Source organism: Ambystoma mexicanum, chromosome 11 (assembly GCF_040938575.1).
Source record: "Ambystoma mexicanum isolate Mex_15411 chromosome 11, UKY_AmexF1_1, whole genome shotgun sequence".
Taxonomy (NCBI): domain Eukaryota; kingdom Metazoa; phylum Chordata; class Amphibia; order Caudata; family Ambystomatidae; genus Ambystoma; species Ambystoma mexicanum.
Window position 1 is genome coordinate 1,196,778,855 of NC_090934.1, and position 22,975 is coordinate 1,196,801,829.

General features: G+C 46.4%; 1 protein-coding gene across 2 annotated transcripts in view; it reads right to left on the minus strand.

Moving 5' to 3' along the window:
* MAN2C1 (mannosidase alpha class 2C member 1) overlaps positions 1-22,975 on the minus strand; it is a 932,858-nt gene that overhangs the window by 110,010 nt on the left and 799,873 nt on the right. For both annotated transcript variants that reach the window (XM_069624549.1, XM_069624550.1), the window contains exon 22: positions 22,553-22,662. In XM_069624549.1, coding sequence (XP_069480650.1) covers positions 22,553-22,662 — 110 coding nt within the window. The remainder of the gene's footprint in view (positions 1-22,552; positions 22,663-22,975) is intronic.

The window sequence follows — 22,975 nt, forward strand, 5'->3', positions numbered from 1 at the left end:
CATTTCTCTCTCCCCTCCCTCACATCTCCCCTCCTCACCTCTCCCTACCCCCTCTTTTCCCCTTACCCTTACCTCTCCCTCCTTACATCTTCACCCTAATGCCCTTTCTGTTTCCCTCCTCCTTTCCCTTCCTCACCCCCCTCCTTCCCTCACTTACCCACACAGGTTAATTGCTCTACTTACTGCTTTATTGGTTTGATTCATGTTTTGTAAATTGCTTCCACCGTTATACATTTCTATGTATCTTGTTAAAATGTAAAGCGCTTTGGATTAAAGCGCTATATAAACACAATAAATACAAATTTGAAATGCCCTTTCCTGGGGAATCTGCTGCTCTCACAGGCTAAGGGACGGTCTGTGTGTCTGGCCAGAGGTTGGGCGTTGGGCTATCTGATCCACTGGCGTTGGGCTATCTGATCCCAGTTCACATCCTGGTGCCTGAATGTCTATTATTGGGCACATTGTATGTCCAGTGGCTATCCATGATTGGATATCCATTGCCAGTTTGAATGGTACAAATCCTTAACAGTGGTGGACCTGGGCGAGCTTCTAGTCCAGATCTTAGATAAGAGGACTACTCCTGATGCTATTGAAGAGATCAACGTTGGAACCAAGACTCCTACGAGCAAGAGCTACTGAGGACCAGAAGACGACGATTCCTGCAGCTGGCCACCACCAACTCTAGTGAAGCCCTGCTGCTCTGCCTGATCGCAAAAACAACCTTGTCAGTGCTTTGACCCCTGAACCATTAGAAACAACCAAGGATGTTGCTAGTTCTGGAAAAGATCTGGGGCTACGCTATTGTCGGGACTGTCATGACTCAGGGCTAGCTAGCCTTTTGGTTGTTGCCCCTGAGTTTCTATCCAGGGCTACAACGAAAAGACCCGGGGCTATAGCCCCTTCAGCCACCCGCTAGTAATGCCTCTGGAAAAAAACAGTCTCAACCCCTACTCGAGAATCAGGGCCTTCAAAAGTTTCCCTGGACCAACCAGTGGACTGACCAGCTCTCGCCTGAGCTAACTCGATGTTGCCATTCCGAGTGCATCCTTGAAATTTGGAGGATCTCCAGCTTGTACTACAAGACGCAGGTTCCTACTTTTTCGGCCTTCCTACATCAACTGAAGTGATGCAGGGCCTGCTTCTTTCTTTGTCCATTGAAGATCCCCTGTGCCCTCTGACTATGGTGAAAGTGAGTGGGGTCAGGAGTCCAAAATGAGTCCACCGAGGGAAGCACACAATAATTCAGTTTAGATATTTAAGTACAAAAATACTGCATTTAGTATAAGCCCACAACAAGCACTAAGAAACAAAATAAGCAGGTAGTAATATCACACAATACTCAACTATCAAACATCTATATAGTCACCTTTAGGTTCCCCCGGAATGCAATCAATAACTTATTCAACACAAAGAAGGTAAGTAGTGATGCAGTAGGATAAAACAAGTACAGAAGAATTATACCCTAACTTCATAAGTCCAATCCCTATGATGTATGGGACCTGGTGCAGAATGCAACCTCTGGCGAAGAAGGAAGGCGAGCAGGATTCACTGATGCAGGGCTCTTCTGGACACCTCCTAGGACACAGGGAAGCGACTTCCACTGATGGTCACCGCACAGCGACAATGGCAGTCCCCCCAGGCCCTCCAATCCGGGTCGAAGAAGATCTTGCAGGGGAGGATCCCTTGAAGCTGGAAGCTGAACCTTGGCAGGAAGACGACTTGTGGCACGAGCTGGCGACTACCAAAGTTCCAGCGACAAACACAGAATTCTGCTGATCTCACAGCAGAAAAGAACAGCTAGGATAAAAAGTATCCCCCTATCATGGTAACTAAGTTAGCACAGGAAAATAAAATAAAACCAAAGAGGGAAGCTCAAGTAGCTTCCAGCAACACTGCACAGGAGGAGTGTGCTGCAATAGTAAAATACAAATGCCGTAAAAAGATGGAGGAATGCAGAATGCATCAAGGGAAACCATAAAGGGTTCGCAGAGTCACAGGAAAGAGTGAGTGAGGAAAAAGGGTTCCCACTCACTCAAAAGAGTAGGACAAAAATACAATAGTCCAGCAAAAAGTGCTGGGGGACTTGCTAAGTGGGGAGAATTATAAACAGGATGGAAATTCTACCTTACATAATATCACACGATACTCAATTATCAAACATAAATACAGTCACCTTTCGGTTCTCAGGAACGCAATCAATAACTTATTTAACACAAAGAAGGTAAGTAGTGATGCAGTAGAATGAAACCCGTTCACAAGAATTATACCATAACTTTAGAAGTCCAGTTCTTTTGATCTATGCGGCCTTGTGCTCAAAAGTCACAAAGCTTCTTAGGAACGGAACTGATATAGCAACAGGCGTGGTGAAATGTTCCAGAGAATATTCAACAACGTTACAGGTCAGTCAAATTATATTCCTATCTTTTAGATACCAGCTTTTGGATCCAACAATCAGAAAGCGATTAGATGGAGTAACCATCTAATCGCTTTAGATGGAGTAACTAAAGTTTTTCTAAGGAGAACAGAGGGAGGTAGGTGAATGTTTTGGAATTATTTATCGCCGGACTGTGATTTTCCCAGGTGACTAGATGGGTCGACTGCAGGTCACTTGAGGTACGTTTTCCCACTGTTTATTCCGGTGCAGGATGTCTACTGGTTGCAGGTCTGAGGATTTCTCCAGTAGACTGCTGGTGCAGAATGCAACCCCTGGCGAAGAAGGCAACACGGATTCACTGATGCAGGACTCTTTTGGACACCTCACAGGACACAGGGAAGTGACATAAACTGACGGTCAGCGCACAGCGATGATGAAAGCCATCTCCCGAGTTACGGTCGAAGAAGACCTTCCAGAGCAGGACCTCTTGAAGCTAGGAAGCTGAAACTAGGCAGGAAGGAGACTTCTGTCATAAGCTTTCGACCACCAAAGTTCCGGCGACGAACACAGAATGGCGATGATTCTACTGAGGTAGACCACTGCAGAGTTGGAAGTCCACTGGTTGGTCCAGGAATAGTTCTGAAGGCTCAGCGCAGGCAGAAAAGCAGGGCTCCACGGAGGAAGGGATGCTGGGCATCTTCGGGAGTCGTCTAGGGATCTACACAGGATACTTGGCTCCAACGCAGATCTGAAGAAATGGCTGCAGGAGTCCTCTTCTTATCCTAAATCCTGGCTGGAGGCAAGTCCAAGCCCACCAATGTTAAGCATATGCACCATTCAAACAGCCAGCAGTGGTCCAATCAGGGACCACAGTGGGTTGCACTCATGCGCCACACCTAGACGTTCAGGTGCCTCAGTTGTGAAGTAGGACCAGACAGTCCCAACCACATTCTGGGTCCACACACACCAGGTCAGCAGTAGCCTGCAAAAGCAGCAGATTTCCTGGGCGAATATATGACCATATGCTAGGCAGAAACCTGTGCAGTTCCCTCTGGGACCACTGCAAAAGATTTAAGTCTACAGGTGTTGGCAGTAAACCCACTTGGTAGCAGTCTGTACCACACAGATTCACTGTGGTAGCTGTGGCTGAGCAGTCAGACTTCCCTCAAGAAGAGTTAGGCAGTATACAGAGGATACATAATAGGTACAGAGGCACAGTAGCACAAGCAAACACTGACCAGAGCTAGGTGTAAAAGTATAGACTTATTTATTAAAGGTACACTCATAAATTACACTAGCACAATAGAAAAGATAAAGTCAAACACAGTTACTATTACTCATATGTACATCCCTAATCATTTGTTGGACAATTCTAAGTTAACCCCACTTATTTCCAAACAGAGGTGAGCGCTTAACGTTAGATGACACTCCAACAAGTATTACCAAAAGGGAGGGAAAAGGCAGAAATAAAGAGAGCAGTAAGGTAAAACACTTTTCACATAAGGTTAGCAAAGACAGTCAATGGTGGAACAAGGAGAATTAGTTCGGGGCCCGCTTTAGAGGGAGCCAGGCGAAAAATATGCCCAAGATCACACAATGTCATCAGTCTTTGCAGGTGAGATTAAAAGGTTTTACTACGGTTCTGGAAAGTTTAGTTAGGGTGTCCCAGACCTACCCAGGTTCGAGAGCCGAGGGCTAAATCTACCCCGTACAATCGGTGGCAAGGGAGGCTGGGCGGAACACAGTACCTTTAAAAGTGGAAAGGATCCTCCAGCGGTGGTAGTTGTTCCTGGTAGTGGGTGTAAGTCGCGGCGTCGTCCAGGGGAAGAGGTGATCCCGACGTGGAGGAAAGCTGCAGATCGTTGCACTACCAGGGAAGAGACCAGCCGTGGAGTTTTCTGGTCACAAAGGATTTTTACCCCTCTTTCGCGGTTGAGGTAAAAAGTGGTATCCCGGTTGCCAGGGTACTTGGCACAGGCTAGGCGGCCACGAGATGCTTCGGGATGGTGAAAAGAAGGCAGCAACTGGTTGTCCCCACCAGTTAAGGGAAGAAGACTCTCCGGCGGGAGATCTCCTCTGTCGTCGGGAAAAGTGGTGAGACGGTTCTGCAGTGCTTCACCGGTGGTGTCGTCTTGGCAGGTCGGCTCGGCTTCTCCCTCTTCGGCTTCTTAGGTCCTGTGGCGACTTCTGAAGAACCAGTCCCAAAAACCCTGCTTTTATGCAGCAAACCCCCATTCATACAGCCTAGCTGTCACTCAAACATGCTAAGTGGTGAGCGGGGTGGCTCACCACTTGGGCCAATCACACTAGAGTGCGACATGAGTTGGCAAGGCAACTCAGTCCAGGGTGCCTAAACCCCCTCCCACACCCCCTGTGGTACCCAGACAGAATGGCACCACTTTGGAGGGCTTCTGTGCAGAAGCCCGCCAAAAGTGGAACAAAGGCTCGACTCGGGTTCAGGGTTACTGAAGTGAACCTAGACGCCATTTTGGCGGCGAGTTCTGGCAAAAAATCCCAACCGGTGAATTTATATTAAATAAATAACCCGGCGGTATCTTTAACATTGCACCAAAAAGTGGTGCATTAAAAACAATGGGAAATCCCATTGGGAAATATTCTGGTGGAATATTTCCGTGGTATCCACTGCCACCAGCCAGAACTCGGCGAGGGGGGACGGGACAGTACCCCCTCGACAACAGACCCAGGGGCAATCTAATTGCCCCTACCAGTACTTCCACAGTAAGATGGTTTGTACTGGTTAAGTTCCTAAGTTAAGACTAGTAAAGTCAATGGTAACTTTACAGACCCAGGGAGACAGTAATCAGTCCCAGGGTGTGGAGTCTATGTTTGGGGGTCTCTAGGACACCCCTGTGCTACTGCACTGAGGGTGCTGTGTAACACACATTCAAAAACCAATGATGGCCTATGGGGAAAATTACCCCCTAGCCCATAAGCACATAGCAAGTCACAGAAACACTCTCAAGTCATGTCCAAGAGTGAGGGTAAAAGAGTCTCACTCTTGGCAGGAGAAAAAAATAAACCCCAAAAATCCAGCAAAGCTGCTGGGGGACTCACTAGGTTAGGAAATTCAGCCTAAACAGAGAATTCTTCCTAACACTCGCCCCCCCCCCCCCAGACTAAGGGACAGGAGGATTTAATCCACTCCTGGATGAACCTCATACCTCTAGTCGATGACATACATCCTAGAGAGTCCATCAGCATTTGGATGGTGACACCCTGACCTGTGCTCAATGGTGAAATCAAACCCTTGGAGGCAGATTGACCATCTCAATAGTTTTGGATTTTCCCCTTTCATTTGCATTAACCATCTCAAGGGTTGGTGGTCAGTCTGAATGACAAAAGTAGAACCATACAAGTATGGCCTAAACTTCTTCAGTGCCCACACAATAGCAAAGCATTCTCTTTCGATTGTTGCCCACCTTGTTTCAGGATCCTTCAGTTTTCTACTGATGAAGCAAATGGGGTGTTCCCTACCCTTCTCATCCAGTTGGCTAAGAACTGCACCTATACCTACATTGGAAGCATCAGTTTGTACAATGAAAGTTTGGTGGTAGTCAGGAGCTCTGAGTACTGGAGCTTGGCAGAGAGCTCGCTCCAGGTTTTCAAAGGCCTGATTGCATTCCTCATTCCATTTGACCTTCTTAGGGAATTTTGGAGAGGAGATCACATCCAGGGGAGAAGCTATGGTCCCATAGTTCTCAATGAAATTCCTGTAGTACCCAGTGAGGCCTAAGAAGGCTCTCACCTGGGTCTGAGTAGTAGGTGTTGTCCAATTTTGCACAACTTCAATCTTGCTGAGCAAAGGCCTTATTTCTCCACCTCCTACCTCATGTCCAAGGTAGACCACTTTACTCTGACCAATTTGGCACTTGCTTGCCTTTATGGTCAGATTGGCCTGCTCAAGAGCCTGCAAAACATGTCCTAAGTGGGTCACATGTTCTTCCCAGGAGTGGCTGAAGACTGCAATGTCATCCAAGTATGCCATGCAGAAGTCCTCCATCCCAGCTAGAACTTGGTTCACCATCCTCTGGAATGTTGCAGGTGCATTTTTCAGTCCAAAAGGCATAACCTTGAATTGGTATAGGCCAACTGGGGTAGAAAATGCAGTTTTCTCCTTGGCATGGTCTGTCAGGGCTATTTGCCAGTAGCCTGACGTAAGGTCCAGTGTGCTGAGGTACTTGGCTGCACCAAGTTTATCCACCAACTCATCTGTCCTTGGCAAAGGGTGGGCATCAGTCTTGGTGACTGCATTAAGAGCTCTATAGTCCACACAGAATCTCAACTCTTTGGATCCTGCCTTTGGTACTAACACTACTGGGCTAGACCATGGACTAGTAGAGGGCTCTATTACCCCGAGATCAAGCATCTTCTTGACCTCCCCTTTGATGTGGGTTCTGACATGTTCTGACATTCTATATCCCCTGCTTTTGACTGGCAGGCAGTCACCAGTGAGTATCTCATGCTGTCCCCAAGGGGTCAAGCCTGGTGAAAGTGAGAACAGGGGGGCAAACTGATTTAACATAGCTTTGCACTCCTCCTGTTGCTCAGGGGTCAGATCTGAAGAGAGATTAACTCCTTCAACCTTTTCGTCCAAAGGTAAGCCTCTCAGGAGGTCAGGTAGAGCTTCACTCTCCTCCTCCTCTTCTGATGAAGCTAGAAGCAATGCTCCTACTTCTGGTCTAGAGACATAGGCTTTGAGGCGGTTGGTGTGGAAGACTCTGGGAGCTTCCCTGGGTTTGCCCAGATCCACCAGATAGTTGACCTCTCCAAGTTTTCCCACAACCTTGAAGGGTCCCATCCATTTGTCTTGCAAGGCCCTCTGCCTTGTTGGAAGCATAACTAGAACTAGCTGGTTTTGAGTAAACTCAACCATGTTAGCCTTCTGATCATGCCAATGTTTGATCAGAGCTTGGCCAGCTTTCAAGTTGTCACTTGCTTCTGCCATCATGTGTGACATTCTCCTTCGGAGACCTATCACATAGTCAGTCACTCTGACTGGCTTGGGGGAAGGAGCACTCTCCAACCCCTCCTTAATCAGGGCCAAGGGGCCTCTGACGGGATGGCCATAGAGAAGTTCAAAGGGAGAATAACCCACTCCCTCCTGAGGGACTTCCCTATAAGCAAATAGAAGGCATGGCAGTAGAAGGTCCCACTTCTTCTTAAGGGGTTCTTCTAAGGCACCTATCATGCTCTTCATGGTTCTGTTAAATATTTCTACCAACCCGTTTGTCTGAGGGTGGTAGGCGGTTGAGAACTTGTAGGTGACTCCGCAGGTTTTCCACATGGCCTTCATGTAGTTGGACATAAAATGTGTCCCCCTGTCAGAGATCACCTCCTTAGGAAACCCAACCCTGGTAAAGATACCAAGGAGGGCCTTAGCCACAGCCTGAGCTGTAACAGTCCTCATAGGAATTGCCTCAGGGTACCTAGTAGCATGGTCTACTACAACAAGGATAAACCTGTTGCCTGAGGAGGTTGGGGGATCAAGGGGACCAACAATGTCAATCCCTACCCTCTCAAATGGGACTCCCACAACTGAGAGAGGCACTAAAGGTGCCACATTCTTGGAACCAACCTTACCAGAAGTCTGGCAGGTATGGCAGCTCCTGCAATATCTATCTACTTCAGCCCCCATCTTTGGCCAATAAAAGTAGAGAGAGAGCCTTTCCTTGGTCTTCTTGAAACTCAAGTGACCAGCCAAAGGAATCTCGTGGGCTAGTTGCAAGAACTGTTGTCTGTTCTCTTGGGGCACTACCAGGCGTTGGTAGGCTCCAGGTTCAGATTCAGTTGGTTCACTGTAGAAGAGGCCATCTTCCCAGTGTAACCTATACTTCCCAGGCTCTTGCCCATCAGCCTGAGAAGCTGCCTGTTGGCGAAGGCCCTCCAGAGTTGGACATTCTCTTTGTCCCTTACGAAAAGCTGTCCTGCTGGGTCCACCTTCTGCCAGTAAAGACTGCAGCTCAGGATGGTCAGCCGGGTCCAGGTCTCCAATAAGTTCCGGGCCTCCTACTAGCTCTTCTTCAGAGTCTATTTCAACCAAACAGGGTTGTACCTCCCTCTCAGCCTCAGCTGGAGGTGGAGTTACAGGTGTAACTTTGGACAACCTCGGGGAAGTCCTTGTTGGAAGCACTGGAGTGCTTGCTGTAGGCTTTTTCCTAGGAGTCTTGGGTGGCCCCTTTGCTCCTGATCTGGTAGTTACTGCAGTAAGTTGTTCCAGTGGGAGAGGAGTGATTTCTGTCATCATCTCCTGAGATAAACCTCGCAGGGTTTTCTCTCTTGCAGATGTGGTGAGCTCCTGTAACCTTTTACTAGGAGGTCTGGAGGTATGTGACACAACTCCCAGAGCTTTCAGGTCATTTCCTAGCAGAACTCTTCCTGGCACTTCACATTGTATACTGACAGGTATCTTCACAGCCATATCATTACACTGGATGAGAACTGGTAACTGGGGACACATCTGCACAGGCCCTCCAGCTAACTTGGTGAGGCATTTGGGTGCCTTAGCAACATCCTCTGCCTTGAAAAATGATTCATCCACCACAGTTATGCTGGCCCCAGTGTCCCTGATGGCAGGAGTCTCCTGACCATTCACGTGGACACTGTCCTTATAATACTCTTTAGTATTATCTGGGATAGAATTATACACATCTAAATTTTGTTGTTCCCACAACCCCAGAGAGACTAAAGAAACACTGGCTGAGACTCCAGTGGGTTCATCAGCCAGTAGTAGAAAGTTTCCACTTGCCATAGTGACTTCCTCCTCTGGAGCGAAGGCTAAGGAGACATGTTGGACCCCTGAAGGTTTACCCTTACATCTGGGATCTCCTTTCACATGGTCAGTAGCCTTACAAACATAACAGGCCCCAAAGGTCCTTTGGAAGGGAGGCTTGTTCTGACCTCCTTCTGGTTTAGCACCAGAAGGTATACTACTCTGCTGTGGTTTCCCAGGTGGCTTACCCTTATGGTTTTGTTTGGGGCCCTCTTTGGAATTAGGATTATTAGAATTCTCTTTGGAGTCTTTCTTAGGCTGTCTTCCCTCATCCTTCTTCTGAGTTACCCCAGAATCCTTGTGAGTAGCCCTGTAGGCAACCCACAAGTCAGCAGCCTTAGCTAGCTTCCTAGGATCTAATTCCTGTGAATCAGCCAAATGCTGTCTGAGCTCAGGAGAGCAGGCATCATAAATTGACTCCATCATGACCAGATTTCTCATTCCTTCATAAGTGTTCACCTTGTAACCCTTAATCCATCCCTCTAAGTTTTTCAGCCCTTCACACACCCAGGAGGCCCAAGGGGTACCATCATGCTTTTTGAGGCTCCTAAACCTCTTAAGATACTGGGAAGGGGTCCTCCCAAACCTAGCTATCAAAGCTAGTTTCACACATTCATACTCTTTCCTATCCTCCTCCCCCAACTCCATTACCACATCAGTTGCAACAGGGGGAAGCCTAGAGAACAACCAGGTGAGTAACTCATTACCTGTGATGTTCTGGAGCCCATGATTATACTCAAACATAGACAACCAATCCAACAAGCCAACTTAGGCTCATACATACCAATCAATTCCTTAGGGATCCGGGGTCTTTTAGGACTGGAACTTCTAGAGGAGCCAAAGAGAGAAGCATTCTCAACAGACAATTTCTTCATTTCTAGCTCATACTTGAGCTCCATTTCCCTTAGCCTCAGTTCTTTGTCAGTTTGAGCATTAAGTTTCTTGTACTCTAATTCAAGTTTCATTTTCTCTAGTTCAAAGTATTGAGGGCTAAATGTGGGACCTGGCAAAGGTCCAGTAGGTACAGCTGGTAGAGCAGACAGAGGCCTAGAGGGACTATCTACAACAGTTTCAACCTCTTCTTCTGGTTCTGACCCAGGATCATCAATACTTTGTGCCATATCAATATCATTGCTGCTTTCTACATTTGCTGGAGTGATAGGTTCCTCTGGACCATCCTCCAGCCTTTGGTTTTCTAACAACCTTTCTATTAGCTCTATTTTCTTTCCTTTAGTCATGAGATTCTTATGCTTACAGAGAAGTCTTAGACAATCAGCAGTTTTTGTAGCAAGGGACTCTTGACTATAACTTTCCATAGTAGACAGGTTAAAAATGACTTTTTCTTTCTTGTGCTTAAGCTTTGTGGTTAGTTGCACTAAGGTATCTCAAAAGTACTCTAAAGTGTATACTCAATACCGATCCCACCGCTGTACACCAGTGTTAGGCAGAAACCTGTGCAGTTCCCTCTGGGACCACTGCAAAAGATTTAAGTCTACAGGTGTTGGCAGTAAACCCACTTGGTAGCAGTCTGTACCACACAGATTCACTGTGGTAGCTGTGGCTGAGCAGTCAGACTTCCCTCAAGAAGAGTTAGGCAGTATACAGAGGATACATAATAGGTACAGAGGCACAGTAGCACAAGCAAACACTGACCAGAGCTAGGTGTAAAAGTATAGACTTATTTATTAAAGGTACACTCATAAATTACATTAGCACAATACAAAAGATAAGAAAGTCAAACACAGTTACTATTACTCATATGTACATCCCTAATCATTTGTTGGACAATTCTAAGTTAACCCCACTTATTTCCAAACAGAGGTGAGCGCTTAACGTTAGATGACACTCCAACAAGTATTACCAAAAGGGAGGGAAAAGGCAGAAATAAAGAGAGCAGTAAGGTAAAACACTTTTCACATAAGGTTAGCAAAGACAGTCAATGGTGGAACAAGGAGAATTAGTTCGGGGCCCGCTTTAGAGGGAGCCAGGCGAAAAATATGCCCAAGATCACACAATGTCATCAGTCTTTGCAGGTGAGAGAAAAAGGTTTTACTACGATTCTGGAAAGTTTAGTTAGGGTGTCCCAGACCTACCCAGGTTCGAGAGCCGAGGGCTAAATCTACCCCGTACAATCGGTGGCAAGGGAGGCCGGGCGGAACACAGTACCTTTAAAAGTGGAAAGGATCCTCCAGCGGTGGTAGTTGTTCCTGGTAGTGGGTGTAAGTCGCGGCATCGTCCAGGGGAAGAGGTGATCCCGACGTGGAGGAAAGCTGCAGATCGTTGCACTACCAGGGAAGAGACCAGCCGTGGAGTTTTCCGGTCACAAAGGATTTTTACCCCTCTTTCGCGGTTGAGGTAAAAAGTGGTATCCCGGTTGCCAGGGTACTTGGCACAGGCAAGGCGGCCATAAGATGCTTCGGGACGGCGAAAAAAAGAAGGCAGCAACTGGTTGTCCCCACCAGTTAAGGGAAGAAGACTCTCCGGCGGGAGATCTCCTCTGTCGTCGGGAAAAGTGGTGAGACGGTTCTGCAGGGCTTCACCGGTGGTGTCGTCTTGGCAGGTCGGCTCGGCTTCTCCCTCTTCGGCTTCTTAGGTCCTGTGGCGACTTCTGAAGAACCAGTCCCAAAAACCCTGCTTTTATGCAGCAAACCCCCATTCATACAGCCTAGCTGTCACTCAAACATGCTAAGTGGTGAGCGGGGTGGCTCACCACTTGGGCCAATCACACTAGAGTGCGACATGAGTTGGCAAGGCAACTCAGTCCAGGGTGCCTAAACCCCCTCCCACACTCCCTGTGGTACCCAGACAGAATGGCACCACTTTGGAGGGCTTCCGTGCAGAAGCCCGCCAAAAGTGGAACAAAGGCTCGACTCGGGTTCAGGGTTACTGAAGTGAACCTAGACGCCATTTTGGCGGCGAGTTCTGGCAAAAAATCCCAACCGGTGAATTTATATTAAATAAATAACCCAGCGGTATCTTTAACATTGCACCAAAAAGTGGTGCATTAAAAACAATGGGAAATCCCATTGGGAAATATTCTGGTGGAATATTTCCGTGGTATCCACTGCCACCAGCCAGAACTCGGCGAGGGGGGACGGGACAGTACCCCCTCGACAACAGACCCAGGGGCAATCTAATTGCCCCTACCAGTACTTCCACAGTAAGATGGTTTGTACTGGTTAAGTTCCTAAGTTAAGACTAGTAAAGTCAATGGTAACTTTACAGACCCAGGGAGACAGTAGTCAGTCCCAGGGTGTGGAGTCTATGTTTGGGGGTCTCTAGGACACCCCTGTGCTACTGCACTGAGGGTGCTGTGTAACACACATTCAAAAACCAATGATGGCCTATTGGGAAAATTACCCCCTAGCCCATAAGCACATAGCAAGTCACAGAAACACTCTCAAGTCATGTCCAAGAGTGAGGGTAAAAGAGTCTCACTCTTGGCAGGAGAAAAAAATAAACCCCAACAATCCAGCAAAGCTGCTGGGGGACTCACTAGGTTAGGAAATTCAGCCTAAACAGAGAATTCTTCCTAACACCATATAAGGAATTTCCTGACCTGAGAAGGCCAAACAACAATATGGCCAAAGGAAAAGAATTTTTTTTTGTGGCAGGACATTTTAGGGCACTAGCCACGTTTAGTACCCAGACACAGTAAATGTGAATGTGCACACTAAAAATAAAGCAAAAATGGTAAAAAGGCATCTGCTGCCACCAGCTTGTCTTTAGGAATATAAAAAATTAACCAAAAATCCAAGAGTAATAGACAAGAGTGATACAAATGTATCCCCACTGCATTGTAAAATGGTGTGTCCACTGTCAAAAAGTTACCAAAAAGGTAAAAAGACAAAAGGGAAACAGTTTTCCAGTACTGATAGTCTGAGCAGAAGGCCAGGGATGTGAAGCTGAAGGCTTTACTTCCCTGTAAGAAGTCAGGACAGTGTGACAAATCTGGACAATTCATCCCTTTTCCCCAGAGGGGAGCCACCCCCTTAGAGGCTAGGGAGGTGAGCGTTCTACGCAAGACCCTCCATAGGGGTCTGGGCAAGTGGGACCTCACTGGGAGTGACTCCCCTCTTGGGGACAAGGACACCCATTCCAGAGTGGAACTCTTAATCCAAACCACCTTGTCTGCAGATACGGACATGGAAAACACTTTTATATCTCCCACAACAACTGGATTTCACATGGGTAGCAAGCAGGGACTTAGCCACCCCTACCTACCGCATACTTGTTAAAATGCAGACAGGCATTCTAAATTTCCCTATCCAATCTCTCATACCTCTGACCTCGGTCCTCCAGGGGCATTCACCTACTGACTGGGCTTTGAGGCCATACCAATGAGAAAAGCGCTATACAAATTCCATATTAAATTAGATTTACGTCTGTTGGCTGCAGGCAATGCTGAACACAGCCTGAATGCCCTGGGCAATGAAGAAGGACACCGTTTCAGCTGTCCATGTAATGTGTATAAAGAGAGAATGCATTGTAAAGCAGGAGGGAATTCCTATGGAGGCAGGTAAACTGCTGTGCTGAGGCGAGACTCTGCAGTGTTAACGCCCTGTCCCATCTGGTAGCGCGCCCACGAAGGAGCTGTGGTGGCCAGGAAGGCTGGCAACGGTTCCTGAGACCAGACGGCATGAGGGAGCTCGGATCCCCGAGGTCTGTGCACGTTGGACTGTGGTTGCAGAGATGAGTAGCCACAGGGAAAGCCAACGAGGTTTCGGAAGCCTGAGAATCCCAACAAAAAACCTACCACTACAAGGCACGAACATTGTAAATAATGATTGGAAGGTAATTATTGACTGAGGAAACTATACAGGTTACAAGAGCCTAACCTACCCGAGTGTGCAAACACTTATAAGAGGAGGAGCAAGATAAAGACAAATACTGTGAAAAACCACTGGAAAAGCTTTTCAGGTTGCGGGTGCCAGAGAAACCCCAGAGTAAAAAAGAAAACCTATGAAAGGGGTACAGAGAAGTATCAGCACTGTGACTAACGGCTAGGAAGCTAGGCTAGGAGAGCCTGAGAAACCTGAATGAGCAAACACCATAGAAAGGGGAAAGAAAAGGAATATACACACTTTTGCAGTAAGACAAAGAAAGCCAGGGAGACATTTTCAACTTTGAACAACCCGGAGTGGACCACCGCCCTATACCTGTATATAGAAATGCTTTGTGTAAAAGAAAGCAAACGTTCTGAGGATTGTGGGACTTTGGGGAGTCCCAGTGCTTTGAAGGAAGAAAAGACAGAAACATTTTATTTTCTCAGCAAACCTCGATGAATTGGATTGTTTGCTTCAATAATTATGTTTTGTTAATAACCAGGAGAGAATGAAATCCTTAACTAGTAGTATCAAGGATGGGGAGAATATCCTGCTGTGGAAAAGGACACTTGAAGACTGAGAACAAGTCAAGTCTAAACTGGGCCACATACTAGCCTTGCTGAGGCCAAGTGTACAAAGTGTCCCTTTCCCTTTTAATTCAGTGTTTTCTAAAGTGGTAGGGCCAGTTAGTCGGAGAGGATTCAGATTAAAGGACTTCCTTTTGGACTCTATGCTTTGTTTTTGTTTTGCTGAGTAGGGAGGTTCCCGCACAGAAATAGGGCAAGTTGGGCGTTTGGATCTTTTTACTTGAATACAATCCTTGAATCATGAGTCACAATCATCCGAGTCCTTCTTCTGGTTCGCCACAACAGGTTCAAAAACTAAAGCAAAAAGTTTGAGGGTCCATGGAGTATGGAGGAAAAGTTGGCTAAAGAGAAATCTTTCCGAACAGGGGTCCAGTTAATAGAATTAAGGGAGGAGGTGGGGAGTCGCAAGAGAAAATAAGATCCTTAGTCAGGAGGTAGAGGAGTTGAGTTTGCAGATTAACGGACAATCTTTGACAGAACCACCCCTTTCACCCGAGTCCCCTGAGCTTCACCCTAAAGTGGAAATTGCAGGAACTAGTGGACAGAATACAAGTTGCTGGGAAGAAGTGGAGTTTAAAATGGTTTGTATAGGAGTAGACCATTCTATTGTGCTATAGCAGGGATTCAAAATGATTCCAAATAGTATGTCGACCCGAAGCATTTTCAACATATGCTGGTAAGGTGGCTTCAACATTGTTTTACCTGTCTGGGCACGCAGCTGCTTGATCAGTGCCTTTAGTGGCTCAGAAAAGTCCTATTTTAGGGGATTTAGCACGTTTTCAAACAGAGTTTAGACACATGTTCGATCAGTGACAGATCACCCAGGGAGGTGATGGAGAGCTTTTAGATCTGAAACAGGGGTTGAGAGATTTAGGTAGTTATGTTACACAGTTTAAGACCCTGGTGCTAGAGAGTGGTTGGCCTGAGGAAAAGAGATCCTCTCTTTTCTACCAGGGTTTGAGAGATTAGTGGAAGGGTGCATTGGCCTTGGTTGTGGACAGGCCGGTCTCATGTGAAGGGCTCATTGACCTGGTTATGCAATTAGATTTTAAGCTGGTAGAAAGACTGGGTTAACAGAGAATGACAAAGGAATGTACCTGTGCCAAGACAGTGGTCGAAATATTACTGCCCTAAGGGAGAGATGGTTTCTCATGAAAATAGAATGTCGGGGCCTCCATTAAAAACTCCCCCCGCCCCCCATTGAGTATTGAAGAAAAGGAAAAGAGGAGAAATAACAATTTGTGTCTCTAATGCGGCAAAGAAGGGCATTTTGTGGAAAATTTCCCACGTTGTCCTAAAAGGTTCACTGCATCACAGAATAGGAGTCAGCAGGTTGTGAATACACTTCAGACAGTGGTTTTGCATATAACATTAAAAGTATCCTTATTTTATGATAAGGCGTTGATTTGTGAGGGACCAGCTATGCTGGATTCTGGAGCTAGAGGTAATATTTTGGATTTGGAGTTTGCTAAGGCTCTTGGGATCTCAGTCAGGTGGAAGGAACAGGTTGAGCAGGTCAGGGCAGTGGATGGAACACAGCTGTCAACGGGGCCAATCACACATGAGACAGTTCCTCTGGGATTAAAGATTGGAAGGGAACACCGGCAAACAATAGTGTTCGCGTTAATAGATGTGCCTCAGTTGAAGATTATTTTGGGTATGCCATGGCTAACTCAGCATAATCCTAGAATTTACTGGGGGGAAAAAGGACTGACATTCAGTTTCACGTTCTACATTGAAAACTGTTTACGGCTAAATTCTCAAAAAGATCTTTAGTCACCCAAAGGAATTGGAGTAAGTCTTTCCGGTGGGATTGGCGAAAATCATTCTATTGGAGCGCTGGTTGGGTAACTGCCAAGCTGCTATCTGGAATTCAGAGATGTTTTTAATGAGAATGACACAGGAGAATTACGTCTGCACGGAGCACATGAATACAAAATAGAATTAGTGCCCGAGCAGTTATTCCATGTAGTAGAATGTATCCCTTAAACGAAAAAGAGAATACATATTTGAAAGAGCATTTAGAAGAAAATGTGGCCAATGGGTTCATCCGACATTCGCAATTACTAGCAGCATCACCACTGTTTTTTGTACTCATAAAGAAGGAACACTTCGTACCTGTATGGATTATCGAGCATCAAATACGTTTACAATCAAGAATAGACATCCTCTTCCGTTAATATCCATCATGTTTGATCAGATCAAAGGAGCGACGATCTTCACCAAGTTAGATCAGAGTGGGGCTTATCAGGTAAGAACAGGAGACGAGTGGAAAAAAGCATTTAGGACTCTTTATGACCTTTATGAGTATCAAGTGATGCCTTTTGGATTGTGCAATGCTCTGGAAGCTTTTCAATTCTTCATTAAAGAGGTTTTAGAGAGTTTCTAGATGTCTGTGGTGGTATACATCGATATTTTAATTTACTAACAAAATGCCGAAGAACATAAAGGGTATGTTAAACTGGTTTTGCAATGGCTGCATGAAAATCATTTGTTTGCTAATTTGGAGAAAAGCCAGTTTCAAACCAAGATGGTAGAATTTTTGGAATTTGGGATTTCACTCAAGGTTTGGAGATGGACGCACGTAATGTGCAAGCTGTCAGAGATCAGCCAGCTCCTACTTGTGTTAAAGAAATCCAAAGCTTTCTGGGCTTTGCCAATTTCTAGTGTTTTATTTTATTTTATATTTATAGCACCAGACCAAACGCTCAGGTATCAAGGCGCTAGTTACAGAAAGTAAAAAGACGTTCTGATAGGGTTATGATATGATATTTTATTTGTATAGTGCTCATACACAAGTGTTTCAGAGCGCAACGAGGCAAGGGAGGGGAACAAGGGAGGACAAAAACAGCAATCTTACTAGGCCCAGTGATATTGAGAATGCGCAAGTGCAAGGGAGAGGGAAGGGGGTAAGTGCAAGGGAGAGGGGAGAAATGGAAAGTGCTGAGCAAGGGATAAAAACAACAACAAATGGTAGCGCAGCCAGCAAGGTGGCAAGTGCAAGTTTAGAACGCAGACAAGGGGTGTCTGATAAGTGCAGGTAAGGGGACTGTAGGGTAACAGATACAGACCCAAGTGCAAGGGTTGCCAGGAGGCAGTGCGGGTGTGAGGCTTGGTGGGCAGGAACCTGGGCCCGAAATCAGAGGGTAGACCAGGTGCACGGTACCGAAGCAGACAGATCAACAGAGGAGAGGGGGATCGAAGACAGAAGCAAAGAGGAAGGTTTTGAGGTGCTTTTGGAACCGTAGATGGTTATCCTTAAGTTTCAGAGTGGCAGGGAGGCTGTTCCAGAGGGAGGCCCCAGCCGAGGAAAGATCTACCACCAACTCGTTACTTGGAGAAGCAACTGACCTTCAGGAAGTTGGAGGAGGAGGAGCAAAGTGCTCGAGTGGGAAGGTATTTACGGAGGGATAGTTGAAGGTACTTTGGACCCAGGCCCCAGAAAGCCTTGTGAAAAATGCAAAGGGTTTTGAATTTGATCCTTGTAGCCACTGGGAGCCAATGAAGAGATTTCAGGGCAGGAGAGGTACGATCCCAGGGCTTGAGGCCAAGGACAAGTCTCGCAGTCCTGTTCTGGATGAGTTGCAGAGGGCGGAGAGTGGAAGCAGGCAGGTATAGAAAAAGGCTGTTGCAGCCTGGAGAGAGCCAGACCTCTAGAGACAGTAAGCTTATGGGGAAAGGAGAGGAAAGGAAGAATACATCTGAGGAGGTGCAGTTGGTAGTTTGACTTCTTAGAGATGTCAGAGATGTGAGGAGAGAAGGAAAGTGTGGAGTCGAAGATGACCCAGAGTTTCTTAGCCTCACAGGTGGCAGCAGGAATAGGGCTAGGGGAGAGGCCGGCCAGAGATTAACAGGAAAGGAGGGTGCAAGAGTGCTGAATAAGGAGAATCGCTGTCTAACTGGCATCAAGGCAGAGATCATTGGAGGCACACCGCTCCTGGATAGCAGACAGACAGTCGGAGATGAGAGAAGGAGAAGAGGTGGCAGAGGGTAGCCTGATGATGAGCTGAGTGTCATCAGCATAGCACTGGAAGTTGGAGCAGAGAGCGGCAATGCAGTGGGCAAGGGGTGCCAGGTATTAGTTGAACCGCCAGGGAGAGAGGTAAGACCCCCTGGGGAACACCACAGATGGAGAGTGAGATAGAGGAAAGGAAGGACCCAAGTTGGACCTGGGAGGGTCGATCAGAGAGGAAAGAGGTCAGTCAGGCCAGGGACTGATCGGTGATACCCACGTTATGACAGAGACGGTTGAGCAGGGTGGCATGGTTGACCGTGTCAAAGGCAGAAGAGAGATCAAGTAGGATGAGGACAGAAGGGATGTTCGAGTCAAGGTTGGAGAGCAGTTCTTCACAGATGTTCAAGAGAGCAGTTTCTGTGCTTCTGGCAGCTCTATAGGCGGACTTATGGTCATGGAGACAACCAACAGAGTTGGTGTGAAGATTAAGCTGGGAGATGGCCAGCCTTTCCAGGAGTTTGCCCAGGAAAGGAGAGATGGAGATCGCGTGATAGTTATGACGGGTCTGCTGTGGGTTTCTTGGGAAGAGGGTGCACATGAGAGTGCTTCAGAGGGGAGGGGAAGGCTCTAGAGGTGAAGGAGTGGTTACAGAAGTCAGCAGAGCAGGAGCAAGGGTGTCAATGTGGTCCTTGATGGTTTTAGACGAACAGGGAAGAACCTGTTTTGACGAGACTTACGAGACTTTCATAGATCGGACTGGTCTAGAAAACTTGCCAGGGGAGAAAAGAGGAAAGGAAGAGAAAGAGGGAGGGAGACAAAGAGCGAGGGGGCGGGTGTGGCTTCAGGAAGGCCTGGCCTGGGAGGCAAAAGGAGAAGTAGAGACTGCAACAGGGCTGGCCAGCTCCTTGCATATTTTAAAGAGTTTGGCCGAGTTGTTAGATGCTGCAGAGACGCGGGCTTGGATGTGGGCTCTCTTCTTAGTTTGGACAAGGAGCTGTTGGAGCACGCCAGTTTGTCAGAGGATGCACATGAAGCCCGCCATTCCCTCTCAGCCACCCTACACTCTCGTTTAAGGGTAGCTAGGTCGAAATCATACCAAGAGTTGCACTTGGCTTTGGGCTTCAAGCGGATCCTCATGACAAAGGCAAGAATATCCAGAGTATCAGAGATAGACGAGTAGAGCATGGAAAGGGCTGTGACAGGGTGAGAGTCAGCCAGAGGAGGGGGAGGGGGAGAGAAAGTGTCAGCGAAAGCCTCAACTGACACACGCTTCATGGGTCGGATGACCCAGAAGGTAGGTGGCAGTGTTGCAGTTGGCTTGGCCTGGGGGGTATACAGGGAGAGATGGGAGGAAAAGAGGGCGTGATCACTCCACGACAGAGGAGTGGTCAGAGGGATGGAGAGGGGGAGGTCAAAGGAGATCAAAACATCCAGCGTGTGTCCTGCAGAGTGAGTCAAGCCAGAGGGTAGACTAGAAAGAGAGAGAATCGCAGAGGTCGCGAAAGAGTCCAGTGGAGGAGCAGAGAGCATTCAGATGGAAATTTAGGTCACCAAGAAGGAGGAGTTGGGTGGTCGAGGCCAGGAGAAGAGGTCCGCCCACTCAGAGAGGAAGGGGATGATTTGACCACATGGCCAAAAGATAATAGCCACAGTGAGAGAGTGGCCAGGAGAGAGAAAGAAAGCCTGAAGACAAGACATTCGAAAGAGGAGTAGGTCTGCATAGGAATGACAGAGGCAGGAATCCACTCCGGAAGATCAGGGCTACAACGTACAGGTGGATCATGGAAGCAATCCTTTTCAAAGCCACACCTCAAGATGCTTTGGGCTACATTAGGTGTACAGGAAAGCGTAACAGACCAGATTGGTCAGGGTGCAAAAACTGAAACAGATTATGAGAGATAACTTAGAAAAGGCAGTGTTAGCTTTGCAACTGAGTAAGATTTCCTATCAAATGTTGTCTGATCAATCTTGCAGACCAGCTCCGATTTATAAGGCAGGAGATATACACTGGGGTTGTCATCACGTCATATTAAGCTAAAAGGGAGAAATAAATTCAGTCCATGTTTCTTAGGCCCTTTTGAAATAGAGAAGGTACTATCCCCAGTGTCAATACGATTGAAATGCCCTTCTCATTTAAAGATCCATCTAAACCCTGCGTAAAAAGAAATAAATTGAAGAAAAATCTGCCTCCAATAATTGCAGAAAATGAGCAAGAATTTGAGGTGCAAGCAATTTTGGATTGACGGGTGCAATATTTAATGGATTGGAAAAAAATGGGGTCCTGAGAAAAAGTCCTGGTAATTTGCTAATGTAGTTAATGCCCCATAACTGATTGCACAATTTTAGCGTAGAAATGCCCAAAATCAGGCCCAGGGACAGGCCCATAATGGGAGGGGGTACTTACATGATTGGCAGGAATAGGATAGACAACTGGTGAGCTTAGTTTAGTAAGAGGGTAGTGGGAGGGGTAAGTATGTTATTTATTTTGTAGTGTTTTTTTTACCACCTCTGTTTCAGGAAGTGGCTGTTTGCCCAAGGTCAAGGTGGTGGAGAGAGGTGAAGGTTCCATGGGATGAGGTTCCTGAGAGGATTCTAAACTGTCTTTCATTAGAAGATATCCACGAGGCAGGAGATTAATTGCCAGGCTCCTGTTTGTACCCTCAGAGAAGACTCCAGAAATATCAAAGAGAGACATGTTCCTCTCAACTGGTGGGCTGTTTCCATTTGTTTGTAGACTGAATAAAGTGTTCTTAGTGAAAACTGCAATCCAGAACTAAAATCTAAGGTGAAGACAAGTTTTTAGATATTTCACATTTAACAGACTGTAAATAGTTTCAAGAACTCTTCCAACTAGCAAAGAGCTTAAAAACAGAATTACTAGAGCACAAGTGGAGCGGTGAACTTAACGCTTGTAAGCTACCTAGAGCTCGAGTCCTGCGAGGGAGAATGACGTGGTTAGCAAGAGAAACAAGCTTCGGTTCATTCACTGCACAGCTTCACGGTGAGGTAGAGCAGCGTAACCAGTTGGTGTTTGAAATACAGGAGTAGGGGGAGACAGCGGGGGGTGTCATCAGAAGCATCACAGGCACGAGACTGGAGCCTTTGTTCTCCAGTGTTTGTGCAAGAGCTGCACAAAGTACGGTGCATGTGCAACATAAAGGAGGGACTAGAAATTAATGAACACGGCTCGCACGCGATACAGAAAAGAAATCCTTTAAAGAAGTGAACCGTCTTCTGCAGAGAAATACAGCCGTTTTGTAAACTATTTAATTAGTAGCAAAGTAAGAAAGATATTAGTTGGGGGTAAATTAGTCACAGTGGGAACTGACATTTTAAAGGAAAAAACGAGAAAAAAGCATGTACTAAACTTGTGAACTGCAACTGAACAGGCAAGAAGTTTAAAAAAAGAAAACATTTTGTGTAAATAGAATCTAACAGTAACCTCTTAGTTGGAGAACCTACAGCATAGATAATTCAATACATCTTGACAATTAGCAGAGGTTTTCAGGTATATTTAGAATTTAGTTAGGTGGGAGGAGAACAGTATTGTGAAGGTTTATGAATAAGTTAAGTAATTTCATGTACTATCTTGTTGCAGGTCTCGTTTCCAAGAGAAGTCAGATGCGAGATTCTGGTTTATTATTTTGTCCCATTGGAAGTGAAGAATACATAGCCTGTATTAAGTAGGGGCTGTGTGTTAGATGCTCTAGAGCGTCTGCGGGGTCAGCAGCTTTGGAGAATTTCTTCTGGATCTTGACAGTGGAATGTTATTTCAATTGCACTCAATAGTAAACCCTCATCTCATCAACCATATATCGAAACCGGCTCCAACATCCACACCCTAATCTGCTCCAACATCCACACCCTAATGGGGGATTAGTCTTCCAAACATCCAGCACTTTCATAAGTCCCATGCTGGGGACTAACTCAATGTCAAGGAATAAAAGCTTCATAATATTCCCATGCATAGATCTATTCCCCCATCCTCAACCCCATCCCCTTAATGCCAGCGTGACTCACAGTGAAAGGCTCATGACATTCCCACGCACCGAGCAGCCATATTTGCAGTCATTGAGCAATGCCACGCCAAAACCATGCTCTGACAGATCCATCCAGCGATGACCCCACACCTGCAGGAAGGAATGAAAAGAAAGAAAGGGAAATCACTAAACCATTGGGATCTCCAACAAGATTTAAACTTTTCAATGGCTCTGCCTTAATTCTATCAAAAATTGTCACGGGTGCACACTTTTTTATTAGTCACACATAAAACGAATATCTTGTGGTTATCAATATTTCTATGTACAGAGTATATCATGCAAATTAAAAGATGTACTTTTACCTTACAGTTCTGCTTCAGAACACAAAGTAATAATGTTAGAGCTACATTCTGTTGCACTGCCGTGCTGAAAGCACTGATCGAAACATATCCATGGAGCTACA